The 17,407-nt window shown below is 44.8% G+C and overlaps 1 protein-coding gene across 5 annotated transcripts in view; it reads left to right on the forward strand.

Moving 5' to 3' along the window:
* The window catches only part of LOC122779601 (Down syndrome cell adhesion molecule-like protein 1 homolog), a 50,327-nt gene extending 33,177 nt beyond the window's left edge, over window positions 1-17,150 (forward strand). For 2 of the 5 annotated variants that reach the window (XM_044042101.1, XM_044042104.1), the window contains 22 exons: window positions 320-519; window positions 646-742; window positions 834-962; window positions 1,034-1,201; window positions 1,289-1,359; window positions 1,841-2,081; window positions 3,100-3,246; window positions 3,907-4,062; window positions 6,186-6,325; window positions 8,337-8,490; window positions 9,685-9,802; window positions 9,889-10,052; window positions 10,147-10,245; window positions 10,467-10,655; window positions 10,770-11,057; window positions 11,142-11,297; window positions 11,385-11,415; window positions 11,513-11,631; window positions 11,722-11,874; window positions 12,069-12,269; window positions 13,122-13,433; window positions 13,819-17,150. In XM_044042101.1, coding sequence (XP_043898036.1) covers window positions 320-519; window positions 646-742; window positions 834-962; window positions 1,034-1,201; window positions 1,289-1,359; window positions 1,841-2,081; window positions 3,100-3,246; window positions 3,907-4,062; window positions 6,186-6,325; window positions 8,337-8,490; window positions 9,685-9,802; window positions 9,889-10,052; window positions 10,147-10,245; window positions 10,467-10,655; window positions 10,770-11,057; window positions 11,142-11,297; window positions 11,385-11,415; window positions 11,513-11,631; window positions 11,722-11,874; window positions 12,069-12,269; window positions 13,122-13,433; window positions 13,819-14,249 — 3,764 coding nt within the window. In that variant the 3' untranslated portion in view covers window positions 14,250-17,150. The other 3 variants (XM_044042103.1, XM_044042102.1, XM_044042105.1) reach the window with 3 other exon arrangements.
* The last annotated feature ends 257 nt before the right edge of the window (window positions 17,151-17,407 follow it).

Genomic DNA, 17,407 nt, shown 5'->3' on the forward strand with positions numbered 1-17,407 from the left:
TGAATTAGTGATGAAAACAAAACCACAGGAACCCCTTCAATCAATAACCCCGTGTCTGAGGAAATGACGAGAAGAAGAAAAGCAGGGGTGTGAAAAAAAAAAAAACAGAAAAAGAAGGCAGACGGGCAGCGAGGAGGCAGGATAAGAGGCCAGTGGGGCTTGAAGCGTGAAATGAAAATGGAGAACCAATGGCAGAAACAGAGATGTCTATATATCTGTAATATGTCCCCGGTTTCCAATACCACATCGCTCTTCCTTCATCTCATTACTCCCCGTAATAGTATTCGTCACGCTGACATGTGTCTGTGATTCCGCTCAGTCCCTGCGATGATCACCAGCCACCCCAACACCACCATGGCGAGAAAGGGCCAGACCAAGGAGCTGAACTGCACCGCGCGCGGCGAGCAGCCCATCATCATTCGCTGGGAGAGAGGGGACACCGTCATCGACGCGGAGAGGAACCCGCGTTACTCCATCACCATCAACAAGAAGGGGGACGAAGTCATTTCAACCCTAAAGGTTAGAGTCAGACGACAACACTGAGCTAACCCTGAACTTTAACCTGTTCTCCACATATCAAAGCAGGTAAATGTACTCTATTACTACTGTTGTGTATTTCCTTATTCTGTTTGGTTTTGGTCACAGTTGAATCCAGCCGAGCGAGGAGATTCGGTCTTCTTCTCCTGCCACGCCATCAACTCCTATGGAGAGGGTCGAGGCCTCATCCAACTCACTGTGCAAGGTATCGCTACAAGATGTGCAGCCTAGTTTACTCAAGCTATAGACATGATCACAGAATAACTCACCTTGTCTGTCTCTGTTACTCACGTTAGAGCCACCAGATCCTCCAGAGCTGGAAGTGAGGGAGGTGAAAGACAGGAGCATGAACCTGCGCTGGATCCAAAGGTTTGATGGGAACAGCATCATCACCAGTTATGACATCGAGTACAAGAACAAGTCAGGTTGGTGTCCTAAATATAAACGCACAGCACATGTTGGTCAGAAATTCTGATCTGTTTTTGTTCTTGTACAGACTCCTGGGATCACATGTACACGACCAGGAACATCTCCCCCACTAACAACCAGGCCAACATCGTGGAGCTGCACCCGGCCTGCGTTTACAGCATACGCATGTACAGCTACAACAAGATTGGCCGCAGCCTCCCCAGCAAAGAGCTCACGATCAGTACTGAAGAAGCGCGTAAGTGTCCTTATTCAGCCTTACTTTTCTTTTCTTTTTAATAGAGCAGCATAGTGACACTCTGATTCTGACATTTGCCATCAACAGCACCTGACGGGCCGCCAATGGAGGTCATCCTCCAGCCGATGACGTCCCAGAGCATACGGGTTACATGGAGGGTAAGCTCACGACTGTCTTTCTTTCAAATGCCATAAAACAACCAAGAAAGAAAGATGGATGGATAATTAAATCCAGAAAAGGGCTGTAATGCAACACAGCGGATGTTAACTGCCATGAAACGCCGTAGAAGAAGAGGATGGATGGATAATTAATCCAAAGCAAGGCAGTAATGCAACATTATGTACAGCAACTGCCATTAAACACCGCTAGCAACCAAGTGAACTGCTGATGAATCAAATATTATATGTCTGTGCTTTTAGTTGTACTCTGTAAAGAGAAGTCACCAAAAAGACACACGTGTAGTTAATGGCTATGCATGGTAATGCACACATTTAATGCCTCATCGTCAATTTCCACTACCTCTGTACATTATTGGCAAATAACTCAACCGGTTGCAATGTTGCGCAGTGATTTCAAAGCGTCTTAAAGGGGTTTACATTTTTAAGTGTCTTATAACGTCTATAACTGCACATCCCTCAGGCCCCCAAGAAGGAGCTGCAGAACGGCGTGATCCGAGGCTACCAGATCGGCTACCGAGAGAACGGCCCGGGCAGCAACGGACAGTACAGCATAGTGGAGATGAAAGCGACAGGGGACAGTGAAGTGTACACCTTGGATAACTTGAAGAAGTTTGCCCAGTACGGGGTAGTGGTCCAGGCCTTCAACAGAGCAGGGACTGGACCCTCCAGTACTGAGATCAATGCTACAACACTGGAGGATGGTAAGAACCCGTAGATGGGAAAATGTGTGTGTGTGTGTGTGTGTTCTTGTTCCTGTGGCTTTGTGACGGAGTGAGGACATTTTGGCTCTTTAAAGGGCTTTTTGGGGTTTAAGACCTGGTTGTAGGGTTAGGGTATGGGCTTATATCTTAATGCGTCCTCATTAAGATATAAATTGTGTTTGTGTGTGTGTGTGTTTCACATATTCCTCATTTTGTGGGGACGCACGTCGTGCAGCATAATTTGTGTAAATAAAATAGTGAAATCGAGTCCAATGGAGGACACAGATTTTTACAGACACACATGCTCAAACAAAATGGAAGAAATTAAATTTTGTAACTTTAATTAGCAGCCTCATTAGGCTAGTACAGAGGGAGAGGAACAAGGAACCCCGTTACTCTCTGAATGTCTGCCCAGGCTTCCTCCTCCTCTTCCCTCACTTGTTTTCCTGCTCATCTCATCTTTATTCTCGTATATCCCTTCAAACCCTCAGTGTTAGTATGTCAGAAGGCATGGACATCATTATGCCAGTAACGGTGATCGCTTAGAATGGCGCCGCTCCCAAAAACTGCAAACGGCGATAAAGATGAACTTTGTCTTCCTTCCGATTTTAACCTCCACATCTCGGTTTTACTTCGCCCACCTCATCTGCATTTTAACTCTGTAAGGTGTGGCTGTTTTGCTATTCATGTTGCACTCTCTCAGCGCACATCCCCCTCCTCACCCCGACCCCCCTCCACGCCTCCTCTCCTCCTTCCTCCCTGCTCTAAAAGCTAGCAGTGAACAAGGAGCCATTGAGAGCTAATTTGAGCTTGTTTGACTGATTTATTTCAGCAGAGACTGCCTGTGGGTTGTGTTGTTGAGTAGTCATTAATTATCAGCGCCTCCGCCGCTATTCTAAATCAGTCAGATCTTCTTAGCGACAGCAACAACCAGGGATTTGTGACTGGTAGGAATTATTCAATACAAGACACCAAAGTCCTGCAGCACTGACGCTCCCCACCTGCTCTCTCTCCCCAGTGCCGAGCGAGCCTCCGCAGAACGTGCGAGCCATCTCGGTGACGTCGGACGAGGCGGTGATCACGTGGGCGGAGCCTCCGCGGCTGACGCTGCACGGCGTGCTGAAAGGCTACCGGGTCGTGTTTTGGTCCCTCTTCCCTGACGGAGGTGGGTGCTGTGGGGGCCAGACCCAGTGGCCAATGCAGAGTAATTATCACCTCTCTCATTCTAAACCTTCCAACCTCCCACCACCGTCCTCCTATCTGTCAGTGTTGTGCACCTGAATGTGTAAATGTGTGTCCAACCGTTCCCATGTGAGCACTTCCAGTTCTGTGTCTCTTTTTGTAATAGCCTGGTAACTCCAGTGTGATTACTGTACTGTACTGCGAGTGTGATGATTCCCAATTCCACCAAGTGCTACAGTTCAGTTGAGTATGCAGAGTGGGACGTGTACGTTATCTACATGCATTAATAATCAAGTAGAATTAAGCCAAGAAAAGATGTGTGGTCACAACTTTTTACTGTCGAAACACAAATAATTACGCAGCATACCAAACTGAACTGAGCTGTATCTCATGGTGGAAACAGTCCAACCCTGCCTCATAGACGTTTATATCAACTCGGCTGCATTAGCAACATGTCTTGAGGGCAATGAAATGCAGAAACCCACAATTATTTATTACTTTTTGGTTTTGATAATCCCGCTTCTCAGGAAACAACTACTGCTTAGTAATCCAGGCAGTAATCGCATTTTAACAAAGCAGGAGTTGGTCTGTGTTTGCTCACCTGCGCCACTCTCATACTCATTCTGCACACGTTATCCTTCAGAATGGGGAGAGATGCAGAATATCACCACGACACGAGAGCAGGTGGAGCTGCGAGGGCTGGAGAAGTTCACCAACTACAGCGTGCAGGTGCTGGCCTACACGCAAGCTGGAGACGGGGTCCGCAGCAATGTCCTGTATATCCAAACCCGCGAGGACCGTAAGTACACACACACACACACACACACACACACAACAGGCCTGTGCATAAAAAGATGTCAGCGTTTATTCTTTTAAAAGAAAGTGTAATGCAGAACTTTTGAATAGAAACAAATATCGATCATTTTCAAACCCTTGTCAAATGAGTTAATTAAGCCTAACACATACACACAACACGCAATATTTAGGTCTTGTGTTGCCCGGCAACATCCTCGCACTGTACACAGGAAGTCATTTGTTATATGTCACGACAGACGGAGGAAGCGGCAACATCGCACACAACACGCAATATTTAGGTCTTGTGTTGCCCGGCAACATCCTCGCACTGTACACAGGAAGTCATTTGTTATATGTCACGACAGACGGAGGAAGCGGCAACATCGCCGTGGTAAAGCGAAGCGGCTGGAGAACGACTGAAAACACAGTAGTTTGACGAGACAAATGTCCCCGTTTGCCCCTGCGCTGCTGCTGAAGGACACGGCATTAAAGTGTTGTTGTCAGAGATCAAACGGAGGCAGAATAATAACATCGACACCAAAAGCCACTAAAAGTTACGCACTGGAGCTTTAATTTATATAGGGAGAGGTGAAAGACCCAAAAAAATGGGCGCGCTCGACTGCATCTCAAGCCCGTGACAAAAGCTCATTTATGCTGGGAACCTCCATTAGCAGTACTAATGAGAATTAAGAGGCTTTGGTTGAGCTGAGGGAGGCTGGAGGAAGACATTGAGGGGAGAGGAGGGGTGCTCTTTGGGACTATATAACCACCAAGAGTCAGGCATCAGCCTGCGCCGGCACCTTTTTCCACCAGCCTTGTTGCCATAGGCAGGAGGATTAACTCCTCTTGGATTAGAGAGAATTAATTTTGTGCTTACACCATTGGAGGCGGGATTACAGCCAGATCCATGTCTCTTTATAAAGGAAGGGGTGGCGGTGGGGCCTGCGGGTTTGAAGATGAAAAGATGGAGAGGTGATTGCACGGCCTATTCGCGGCTGACTCAATTAATAAGGCGTAAAAAAAGACAACACAGAAATGTCATAGCTCAAAAGTGTATCGGCCCATTACTGTGAAATATCACCTTGTGCCTGGCACGGCAGTGCATAATTTATTCGTGTAGGCGGGGCTGTTCCCTCAGCACCACCCTGCCCCTCCTCCTCCTCCTCATCATCACTGGCACTGCGCTGGCTTCACAGACAGACTGTCAGCAATTTTTTGGGGCAGATTTTGGGCACCAGATGGGACTTAACTTTCCCTCCTCCCACTGCCACGCCTACTTTGATATGGAGGTCCAGTTATGATAATGATGACGGCCTATTCTTCTCCCCCGCACTGCCGCCGCCACCATCATCTCTCCCCCAGGAACCTGTGATTCTCACCGTTCTTTCATCCGTGTTACACATCTATATCCTGACTGAGTGTTTTGTTTTTATTCCTGATCATGTGACGTGTGGGGCGAGGGAATTCAAGGCCATGGACTGGTCCAGTGATCGGGGGTGGGCCTCACTCACAAAACAAATGAAGGGATTCCTTTATTGGGCTGGGTTTCACACTTCTATAGACCCCAGATGAGGCCCGCTTTCAGACACAAGTTATATTTATGTGCCGAGTGAATAGACTTGACACTGAGAACCCCACGCTGTGAGGCCAATGGGAGAAAAAGCATTGTTGTTCACCTTTGAAAGATCCCAGTGTCCCGGTGTTTTGCTAAAGTGTGCGTCCATTTTGAACCCCTTTTTGCGCGTTTAGCCTGTAATAAGATTATGAAGTGGTTCCCAGTGTCGAGCTGAAGTGGCAAATAGAGGATCAGACACTAGTGTCTAATCTGTTTGTGGCGGTTAAAGAGAATACTGGGTGTCACAGTGTCAGAAATGCTGACCAGTGTCTAAATGAACATATGTCAGCCACCCAAAGGGAGTTCTTCCAAGTCCTCCCAGAGCGGCTTAGCACAGGATAAGACCACCAATCTGAAAACAAGCCTGCTTACTTTAATAGGCATCCCACAACCACTGTGTGTGTGTGTGTGTGTGTGTGCAAAACAAAACAAAAACACTCACACACCGAAGCACATCAATATATTTATGCTCCCCACGCTGATGTTCTTGTGTGTTTTGTTTTCTTTCCCAGTTCCTGGTCCACCAGCCGGCATCAAGGCAGTTCCCTCATCCCCAAATAGTGTAGTTGTGTCCTGGTTACCTCCTCACAAACCAAATGGTGTCATCCGCAAGTACACCATCTACTGCTCCAGTCCAAACTCTGGACAACCAGTAAGTGTGTCTCTTTGTGTGTTTCTTAACTCATGAGGATGCTCTCTGGTATAAACACTGGCCTTCTCACGAGACCAAAACCTGGTCCTAATCATTTCTGAGTAAATAGTCAAATTAAGGGCTAAGGAGTGAATTATGGTCAATTTAAGGTTAAGGTTAAATGAGTGTGCTTAAGGTAAGGGATAATGCTTTTTTTAGGCCCAAATAGAGATAATAGAGATAATAACCCAGAGAGAGAGAGAGACTTATACAAAAGGTTTCAGGTGAATGAGAAGCAACACATTTATGAACTTAAAAAAATCAACCCATTAAAACAGCTGATTTCTAACCACTCCTATTAATTGGAACCTGTGTGTGTGTGTGTGTGTGTGTGTGTTTGACTGACTGTGTTTGCACCATCGCTTTATTTCCTGCCCTCCCAGATGAACAGATGAGGTTGTCTTGGCAACGTGATGAGACGTAGATATGCAAATGAGGCAGAGAGCAAGCTCACACATGCACACTGCCGCATCAGAGACACACACACACACACAGACATCACATTTTGGGATCTTCTATTTATACACATATGTGTGGCATTTCGGGTTGTGGCGTTTAGATCGTGTACAACCGCAAAAAAAAAAAGAAGCAGCACACGGCGAAATCTGATATCAGGCTCGAATCTCACTTTCTTATTATTCACAAATTCTCCTCCCTCTCTGTGCATGAGTACCATGTAAATGAGCACAGACGGGGAGGAAGGAGGAAGGGAGGGGAAAGGAGGTTGAGAGAGAAAACGAGACACACCATTAGAAGCAGGGAGAGACCGAGGGGAAATTAGGAAGAAAAAAAAAAGAGAGAGGGATGAGGGGAGAGGTAAAGGGGGAGAGAGTGAGAGACAGGCAGGGAAAAGGGAGGAGCAGAGGAGGGTATCAGTCACATCAAGATGAGAGTGCTTTTGTCCGTCTTTTCATTATCTCCCTGTATCACTCCCTGGATCACCACAACACTACCGCTATGTTGGAGGAATGTTTGACTGAAGCCCCTGCACACACACACACACACACACACACACCCTCCCTCCCTCCCTCTGTCTCTCCATCCTCTCCTCCTCACTGAGCGAGACAGAGAGGGAGCGGGAAAGAGGTAAAAGCAAATGGTAAAGGAACCGAAGATGAACATTGAGATATGAACAGATTAAAGATAGAACAGTGTGTGTGTGTGTGTGTGTGTGTGTGTGTGTGTGTGTGTGTGTGTGTGTGTGTGTGTGTGCGCGCAGGTGAACGTGTGAACACCTTCTCAGTGATGTACGTGTTGGGAAAATATTCACAGGAACACGTTAAATCCAGTATTGCAACCACAAGTTTTATGTTATAAATGCAGTAAATAGATCTGCTTCTACACAGACAGGAACTATAAGTGAATTAGTATTATTAGTAATTGAGCGTATTTTAATTTATGATCTTATTCTAATATCTGAAGCATTTTTTTTTCCAAATCACACTGAATCATTTAAATCATTTCATTCATTCATGAAATAGGCTACTGAATATTCAGAATAGGTGTTTTTTTGAGGTCAACTAAAGGCAGTAAAATCGATTTGAATGCAGACTTTCAACACATAAAATGTAAGAAACAAAAAAGCAACAGATAGAAAAGCAAAAAGCAAAATAAGTCTCTGAAAAATGTGTGTATGGACTTTGTTTCATTTAGTTTTCACTGTGATTTCCAGATTAATGACAGACATATTGACATGTCATTATAAGACAGGTAAAAAAAAGTATAAATAAAATACATACAAACATAGCAGCAATAGCATGTTTTTAACTTAATCGTCACAGCAGTCTAAAGGCAGTCTTTTGGTAATGGTGTTAGTCTCACATGTAATAAGATGTGCTTTGTAAATAGTGTTGGAGCCTTTCTTGTCATGATGCCACTCATAGAACTTGTATATATTGTGTCTTTCAATGTCCATACACGTGCAAAAACCTGAGCTTTTCCCTGTCACTCATCCCAGTTTCCTCTGCCCCAGGCGCCAAGTGAGTACGAGGCCAACCCCGAGATGCTCTTCTACCGCATTACACACCTCACGCGTGGTAAACAATACCACATCTGGGCTGCAGCCGTAACAACTGCTGGCCGTGGGAACATCAGCTCAAAGGTCACAGTGGAGCCTGCTGGGAAAGGTGGGTCACGCCTGTAGTGTGAGCCTGTAGCGCATCACAAGAGTCGTTTTTTTCCTGTAAAGGTTATGAGCGAGCGTGCTGTAAAGATGGCTATTAAAAAAAACAGCAACGTGACGCCCTGTGCGTAGATCACTTTCATCTCACTCTCAGTGTCTGCTCTTTCTCCTTATTGATTGACAGCTATAGTATTGATTGAGTAGCGGCTTTGTGGCAAGAAACGCTGTTGTTAATTATGTGGTGATGAACAGGGCCTATCCAGTAAAATGACCCTTGGGGAGAGAAGTAGCAGGTGAGAATCAATAGAGGGGAGGATCTATGGAGAGAAGATAGACTGAGAACAAGAGGTCAGAGGAGGCTTTTTACTCCTTCAGCCTTTAGCAGTAAGTAAAGGCCTTTTTCCTTCAGGCAAATTGGCCTATGTGCTCATGTGGTGTCACACACACACACACACACACACACACACACACTGTTGTGCTGTGTAGGAGAAGCAAGGACTGAATGCTTTCACTTTTGACACAGGCTACATTTCATTTCTGAACCCCAGTATGCAAATGAGATCAAAAAGAAAAACAAGTTAATAAAAATGTATGTAAAAAAGAAGGTAAAACACAGACGGATAAAACATGGACAACCAAACACATTTTGTGGAATTATACATAAAAAAAGGGTCTAGGCTCTCTCTCCTTCCACAGTCCAATAACATGCTCTGAATTGACCTCAGGTGTGAATGTGAGAGTGTGTGTGTTCTGCCTTTTGCCCTGTGTCAGCTGGGATTGGCTCCTCATGTAGAGGATAAAGCCGTTGACTAATGAACGAGTGACATCACAATCATGATTGTTATGTTCATTCTTCAAACTGCAAAGACTCTGCAAAGAGGTTTGTTAGGGTCCCTGGAATAGTCGCTGTATTCCTTTCACAACAAATAGCTATTGGATCAGATGGAGAGTCTAATGAAAACGTGCTTACGTGTGTGACTATAACTATTAATAAACACAATTTGGGTTGTGTATAGCATCATACAATCTCTTTTTAGTGGGATTAAAAAACAGAAAATTATGCTAAAAAAAAGCTTGAACCTAGATTTCTCTGACTTTTATTATAAATAAAATAAAAAATAAAATAAAAATAAAAATAAATAATATTTTTTTGTATTTAACTGAAGGTAAAAAAAAGCTTTTTGTCTTTTGTGAGCAGTCCCAGCTAAGATCCTGTCCTTCAGCGGCACAGTCACCACACCTTGGATGAAAGAAGTGCGTCTGCCCTGCAGCTCCGTGGGAGAGCCCGCCCCCACAATTAAATGGACCAAAGACAGGTCAGAGTTCATCATATATCATGTATCATGTTGCCGTTCTGACTCCTCATGATGTTAACATCTATCACCTGCGTGTGCTTTGTCAGTGAGGACTCTGCCATTCCAGTGACAGCTGACAATCAGCGGCAGATCTTGTCCAATGGAACGCTGGTGCTGCGTTCGGTCAAAGCAGAGGATTCTGGGTATTACACCTGCACGGCCACTAACACACTGGGATTCGACACCATCATCGTCAACCTCGTAGTGCAAGGTAAGATAAGAGGAGACGTGTGTTTGCGTGGAACAGACTGCTGTGTGATATTTGTGCTCTGTTGTGAGTCTCTGTCTTTGTGCATTTACACCAGTTCCTCCCGACCAGCCTCGCCTGACCGTCTCCACCACCTCCACCTCCTCCATCACCCTGGCTTGGATTCCTGGGGACAACGGAGGAAGCTCCATCCGAGGTTTGCTCCCGACTACACTTCACCTTCTTGCTATTAGTTGTGCAAATGTTGCGTAAAACAGTGTAAACAGCAAACTTCATGCTTCCGGGCTGGAGCGAGACCGCCCAGAGCTGTTTGAAGGTAGTTGTCGCCCCCTGGTGTTTGACAGATGTAGCAGCAGCAGCAAACATCATCCACAGTACTTGGGGTTATGACTGTGAGTTTGTGCTGTGCGACCGCAGGATTTGTGCTGCAGTATTCTGTGGACAACACAGAAGAGTGGAGGGACGTGTTCATCAGCTCCAGTGAGCGCTCCTTCAGATTGGATAATCTCCGCTGTGGAACGTGGTACAAGGTCAAGTTGGCAGCCAAGAACAGCGTGGGCTCGGGCCGCATCAGTGAGATCATTGAGGCCAAAACCCATGGAAGGGGTGAGTGGAGACAGACTGGAAGGAAATGATAAGACCAGAATAAAATCCATACGTGTAATAATGCACTGTGTTTCACTGCTGCTCTGTTTAACCTCGTGTTTGTCCTCTCGACAGAACCCGTGTTCAACAAAGACCAGCCGTTGCTCACCCACATCAACTCCACTCACGCAGGACTCAACCTGCAGGGCTGGACCAGTGGCGGCTGCCCCATTACTGACCTGATGCTGGACTTCAGACCCAAAGGAACCTGGGCCTGGCAGACCCTGAAGGCCAACACCACCACTCAGCTGTTCCTCAGCGAGCTGCGGGAGGCCACCTGGTACGAGCTCAAAATGAAGGCCTGCAACAGTGCCGGGTGTGGAAACCAGACCTCCCAGTTTGCCACTACAGACTATGACGGCAGTAAGTGTGTCCCATCGCCTTTGTGTCATACAACACAGAATCTTCCACTTAGTCACCAGGGGCGCACCTTCTTTCTCTCCACAGGCACAATACCACCCATCAAATCGGCCCGCGGCGAAGGCGACGATGTAAAGAAGCTGTTCTCCATCGGCTCTCCCGTCATCCTGGTCACTCTGGGCGTTGCCTTGCTCTTCATCATCCGCAAGAAACGCAAGGAGAAGAGGCTCAAGCGTCTAAGGGGTGAGCGCAAGAAAGGTCGCTGTTACTGTGTGTTGAGAGGTTTATCTTCACAGCCGCTCATAATCTAATTAAGATATTGTCTCCTAGATGCCAAGAGCCTTGCTGAGATGCTTATCAGGTAAGAGCCTGTTTTTTTATGGGCATAAATATGCGAGCATCTAGAAAACCATATAGAAAACGGTGTCATTTCCTCATCCGTGTTTGTGTTTGTGCAGCAAAAACAACCGCAGTATAGACACACCTGTGAAGGGCCCTCCTCAAGGGCCGAGGCTCCACATCGACATCCCGCGCGTCCAGCTGCTCATTGAGGACAAGGAAGGCATCAAGCAGATAGGCACGTGACAGCACATGGACAGACTGTCATTTATGAGCGCCACTTTTTTTATTATCTTATACTGAATGATTGTGTTTTCCTCTGGAACAGGGGAGGACAAGGCAGCGGTCCCAGTGACGGACACTGAGTTTAGCCAGTCAGTCAATCCACAGAACTTCTGCACAGGCGTCTCTCTGCATCACCAAGCCCTCATCCAGAATTCAGGGCCTTTGATTGACATGTCTGACATCCGCCCAGGCACAAGTGAGTTATTTTAAAGCCAAGTCTTTTCCCACTAAAGGCCACAAAAGGCAGGAAAAGGTTATTTGGCAGGTGAAGCTTGGTGGACGATGACTTCTTTTCTTCCTGATAATTGCGGCACCACACATTTACAGTCCGATCTCCGTCTCACATCTTTCTGACCTCTCTCTCTCTCTCTCTCTCTCTCTCTCCCTTAGACCCTGTGTCCAGGAAGAGTATAAAATCAGCTCACAGCTCCAGGAACAGATACTCCAGTCAGTGGACACTGAGCCGACCGAGTGTGAGCCAGTCGACAGCCTCGGCGCGAACTCTGACCTCAGACTGGCGGACGATGGGCTCTCACGGCATCACTGCCACTGAGAGCGACAGCTACAGTGCCAGCCTCTCCCAAGACACAGGTGGGTCAAAGCGAGACACGACAACTGCCACGACTGAATCGCTTGCACTACATATGCACTAACTGCAAAGCAAAGGAAATTTAAAATGTTTCAAAATCTAAAAAATGAGTGTTTTTGAAGAAACTGATCCTGTGCACGAACACACACTACACACTGTGAATAGACACACCGCTGCTGAAGTCAGTCTACGCTTAGTAAACGCTCCGAATCATTTGTTGAAAATGTGACTTTCTTTATCCCATTTTAATCCATATGACAACGAAATGACTGCAAAACAGTTATTCCCACACCGCCGCGCTTTTCATCAGAAGAGACGATGCAGAGGTGATGCAGGTGCACGCACACGTCAGCCACTGGTGTCTTCATCACTGCCTCCCTCTTCCTCCCTGCTCACCTTCCACAATCAGCATCAATACTAATATGAGAGCAGCCGCTGTGACCCTGACATGTAGATTCCAAAATAACAAACGACCAAAAGTAATAAATTTTTAATAATATTAAGTTAATGCGTTGATCCTGCACTTTTTGTATTATTTTCCTCCTTTCATATTTGCCATCGCTCTTCAGGAAGATGATGTCAGTATCAGACGTGGAAAAAGTCAAATCAAATCAATTGTGTACAGTGTCAAATCACAACATACATTATCCTGAGGTATTTTACATAGTGAAGGAGACATTTACAATATTATAGGAAGAAGAGAAGAGAAAGAAAGATAAAATAATATAATATTAATAGCCTCACAACTGGATCTGGGTACGTGCAGAGGGCGAACGGGGGGGGAGAAAGGCAAAAGTGGAAACATCCTTAGTTCTGATGTGATACACACTTCTTTCTGTTGCTTGTTTTTCCAGATAAGGGTCGCAACAGCATGGTGTCGACGGAGAGCGCCTCCTCCACCTATGAGGAGCTGGCGAGGGCCTACGAACACGCCAAACTGGAGGAGCACCTGCAGCACGCCAAGTTCACCATCACAGAGTGTTTCATCTCTGACAGCTCGTCTGACCAGATGACCACAGGTACCAATGACCCAGCAGACAGCATGACCTCCCTCAGCACGCCGTCTGAACCGGGCATCTGCCGCTTCACAGCCTCACCGCCCAAGCCGCAGGACTATGACCGCGGTAAAAACGTGGCTGTGCCCATTCCCCACCGCGCCAACAAAAGTACGTTTGTTTTTCTTGATCAGACACATAAATGCACATTTGGTATAGGTCCGTTTATTTATTATTTCAGGACACTTATGGAAACAACATGAACAAAAACATAAAAAAAAAAAAATATTCCAGACAATGAGTAAAATAATATGCAATAATGGTTCATAAAAATGAAAATCAATAATAGAGCATAAGTAAAGATGGGCTTTGGAATTTAAGGGTTTTTATTTTATTATTTTTATATTATTTTACATGATTTGATATGAAAGGCAGTCGTTGACCACACACAGGCAGTGATACAATTTCATTTTCTTTTACTGATTGACATCTTTTAATAATGACCAAAAATGTCCCTGTGTGGAACATTTCTTGACTCCTTTCATGTGTTTCTCAGGTGAATTCTGCAACCTGCCCCTCTACATGAAGACAGACCCATTCTTCCGCAAGCAGGGGGAGCTGCATGACCCATGCCCGGCTGTGCCACCACGGGAAGCCTCAATCCGCAGCCTTACGCAGCGAGCGTATCACACCCAGGGCCGTCACAAAACTCTAGACCCTACCAAGCAGCAGGCTCTTACGCTGGGCCACTCTGGGCCAAGTAGCCTGGGCTCAAGCTTGGGCACCGCCACCTTGCCTCAAAGAACTCTCACCATGCCCAGCTCCAACGCTGCAGCAACAGCTTCCACGTCCAGCACGGGCAGCAACCCCACCAACATTAACAAGGGGGGCTCCAGAGACTCGCTGCTCGAGAGCAGCTCCTCTGCACTGGGGAGGCTGCAGAAACAGAGTGTGGGGGCCTACTCTAAGTCGTACACACTGGTGTAGTCCGTTCTCTTGCACAGACTCGCTCTGTTCAGTCTGGGCCGGAAAGGTCACGCGACCATCTTTCTTTACAGCCAACTCATGGTGAACTGCCCAGCATCTTGACTAATTCTCCTCGGGATCAGTTCTCTTCCAGACAGAGACCTAGCTAACCCTACTTTTCATGTTCACCCGGGACTCTGCAAAAGAACTACTAACTCCAACTAACGGTTTCCGGTCGGCTGGTGCTCAGCTCCGCTCAGTATTCACGGGAGTTGCACAGCACGTAGCGATTCTGTGGTCATTTGGAAATATTGACTCTCACCGAGGAGCTTGAAAGCTCTGTGTTTATGACGATGAAGACTACAATAGCCAGTATGAAGCTGTGTGGCCACCCCGTCTCTCTCACACACACATGCTGTCCTCCATCGTTTGAGTATTACTGTCAATTTGCAGGATGTCCAGTTAAGTTCCCTAATTCTTACTGTGTCTTTCACCCTCTGTGTGTCTCTTAAAAAGTCCCAGTTGACAAATTCGATTCCAAAAGAAAGGATTCAGGTTCACGTCCAAGAAAAGAAATAAAGACTTCTCTCACATTAATGTGACAGAATCTCTCCAGCTGAACAGTCTGTAACGTTTTAAACCCAAATGAACCAGCCATGAACGCTCACATTACAAATAGAGAATATTTGGTGATATAAAGAATTTACATATATATTTGTATGTAGGTATATTATTGACATTTACGTTAAATTATGACAAAGTATAAATTGTATATGTGCCACAACAGTGTGGTGGCGCATACGAAAATTAAATGTTAATGTCAAATTTAAGAACGAGACAATCGCTCAATCATGGAATTTAAAGAAGAGAAATTTAAAAAAAAGATTTGACTAAAGACAGAAAAAAGTTTAGTATATATATGGGATTTTCTGCACATTACTGTATGTAGACTGACTAAGAGAAGAGTGAGAAAAGCATGATAGGCAACTTAGGTTTAGTTTAAGGTCCTGAAACAGGAAATACTGACTGGTTGTAAAGATTTTAACTCACTGACTCGCAACGCCTATTTCACTGTGTGTGTGTGTGTGTGTGTGTGTACGATGGTAACAATCATGGCAGAAAAGGACAAATGCTGTTTGACTCTAGCTAGAAAGTTGCGACTCAGATGAGTTAACACGTGTACATTCAGAAACCAAAATCAGTATTACGGAGAATCACCAAATGAAGATGTTTATTTGGGAGGAGTGTTACTGCAAAGGCGAGAGAGACACAAGTTACGATACAAAAGGGAAGCATCACGTTCAGGGGCACCCCCTCTCTACGAACATTTTACAACGTTTACATATTAGCTTTACTGTCGTCTACATGCAGTAGTTCTAGGTAGCTATGAATGGGCCTCGTTCAGACCTGGTACTAACATCTAACCCAGGCAGAGTGAAGTAGAACCTTTAACACCTGTCATTCAAATGATGGTATCTGGTTTCCTGCACCCAGTTATTCAAATACACACGACTGTCGTCATGACAATAACAGAGTCTATTTATCCCAGAGCCTCATACAGTAGCCAGTTATAATGCACAGTCTACCTTTCTTAATAGAAACACGGAACTCTTTTCTCTCTCCCTCCAGAACACTAATGATAGTAACAGTAATCCCAATAATACCCTCTGGAGGGGGGGGGGCCCGTTCAGTGCTGGCCCTGCCGTCCCCTCCCTCCTTAAGGTGCCCCCATGTATCCTAACTTGTGCCGCTCAGCTCTTCAAAGACAAGACGACAACTTGCTGAAGGAATCCCAGTCATGATGTGAATGAAAAATAATATAATGAAAGATGTTATACTGTATGTCAGGGAGTTCAGTTTTAAGAAATGATATAGTGTTCACTCAATTGATATCTTTGTTGTTTCCCTGTTTGAAGTACTGTATACAGTGTCCCATTTTATTTCCACCCCTCCATTTTGCACTGAAGGAGCGTCTGGCATGTCTTTTCAAAACATTGCCACGATGGGGTGTTTTTTTTTTGTGCTTTATCTTTATTTGTCAATTTGATTTTTGTTCGATTGTTTGTTCAGGAGAGGTGGTCATGTTTTTTTTGTTTTTTTTTTATTTTTGATTTATAATACTTGTTTCAATTTGTTTGGGATTTTGTCAGAAAAGAAAAGAAATTGAATCCAGAGGTCAAACAACACTACAGTTTGTGGCCTGTGACTAAAAACCAGTTCAGCCAAGTGAAATCAGGGACTTGTAGCTCTTTTGGTCACACAAACTACTCTTGTATTGTGTATATACTGGACTGGAGTTGGTCTGTAAACCTGAAGCATTCATTCTCCCGTCCATTTCCCCTGCTCAGATAAATGAAAGTAAAAATTCACCCCCCTAAACATACTCGATCCATCAACATACCTTTGTCAGTGTTGTTTATAGATTAAGTCTTGTACATAAAACACAGTTTTGTATGAAGAGCTATTTTCGTCAGAATAAATCAGGGGACACATCAGGGTTGAATGCCCCAATTTCAAAATTGAAATAGTATCAAAAAATTCAATATTTTACTTCTGAAATGGGCAAACAAAAACATTTTACTTTCCCTTTGTTTTTGATACTAATTTGTTGAATTTTTATTCTTCTTTTTTTTAAAAGTCTTTTGATGTTGTCATTTGTCCTATTAACTTTTTTTATTATCATTATTTTGTATTTTGTTCATCCTCTTAAAAAAAACATTGCATGCTTGCTAAAAGGGAAAAATCGAGAGAAAAAATTTATGAAAATCAAAAGATTAAAAAAAATGTTGAGGGTATCCCAAACATTTGTTTGAGTTGCTTGTTATAGCAATTGCTTGTGTTTAAAGGTACATTTTCTATGAAAAGAAAGCAAAAACTAAAAAGATCATTCTAACACCTTGTGCAATAAAGCTATCTTTCATACGCCATGGCTTCTGTCATTTTCGGGGCTTTTCATCATCCCTCAGCTGTGTTTTGCTTTTCAGGTTTCATAGGTTACAGTCAATGTTACTTTAATTCATTCATTCATTGAAAATGATTCACTGATCAATCGATTAGCGGAGCAACAGGAAATGAATGGCCCCAATTTTGATTTATAAACTGTTGTCTTCAAGTGAGACATGAAAAAACATGCTACATAACGCCACCACAATGAGACTCCACATCTGAAGTTAGAGAGT

This window comes from Solea senegalensis, linkage group LG13 (genome assembly GCF_019176455.1).
Source record: "Solea senegalensis isolate Sse05_10M linkage group LG13, IFAPA_SoseM_1, whole genome shotgun sequence".
In the NCBI taxonomy this organism is placed as follows: Eukaryota; Metazoa; Chordata; class Actinopteri; order Pleuronectiformes; family Soleidae; genus Solea; species Solea senegalensis.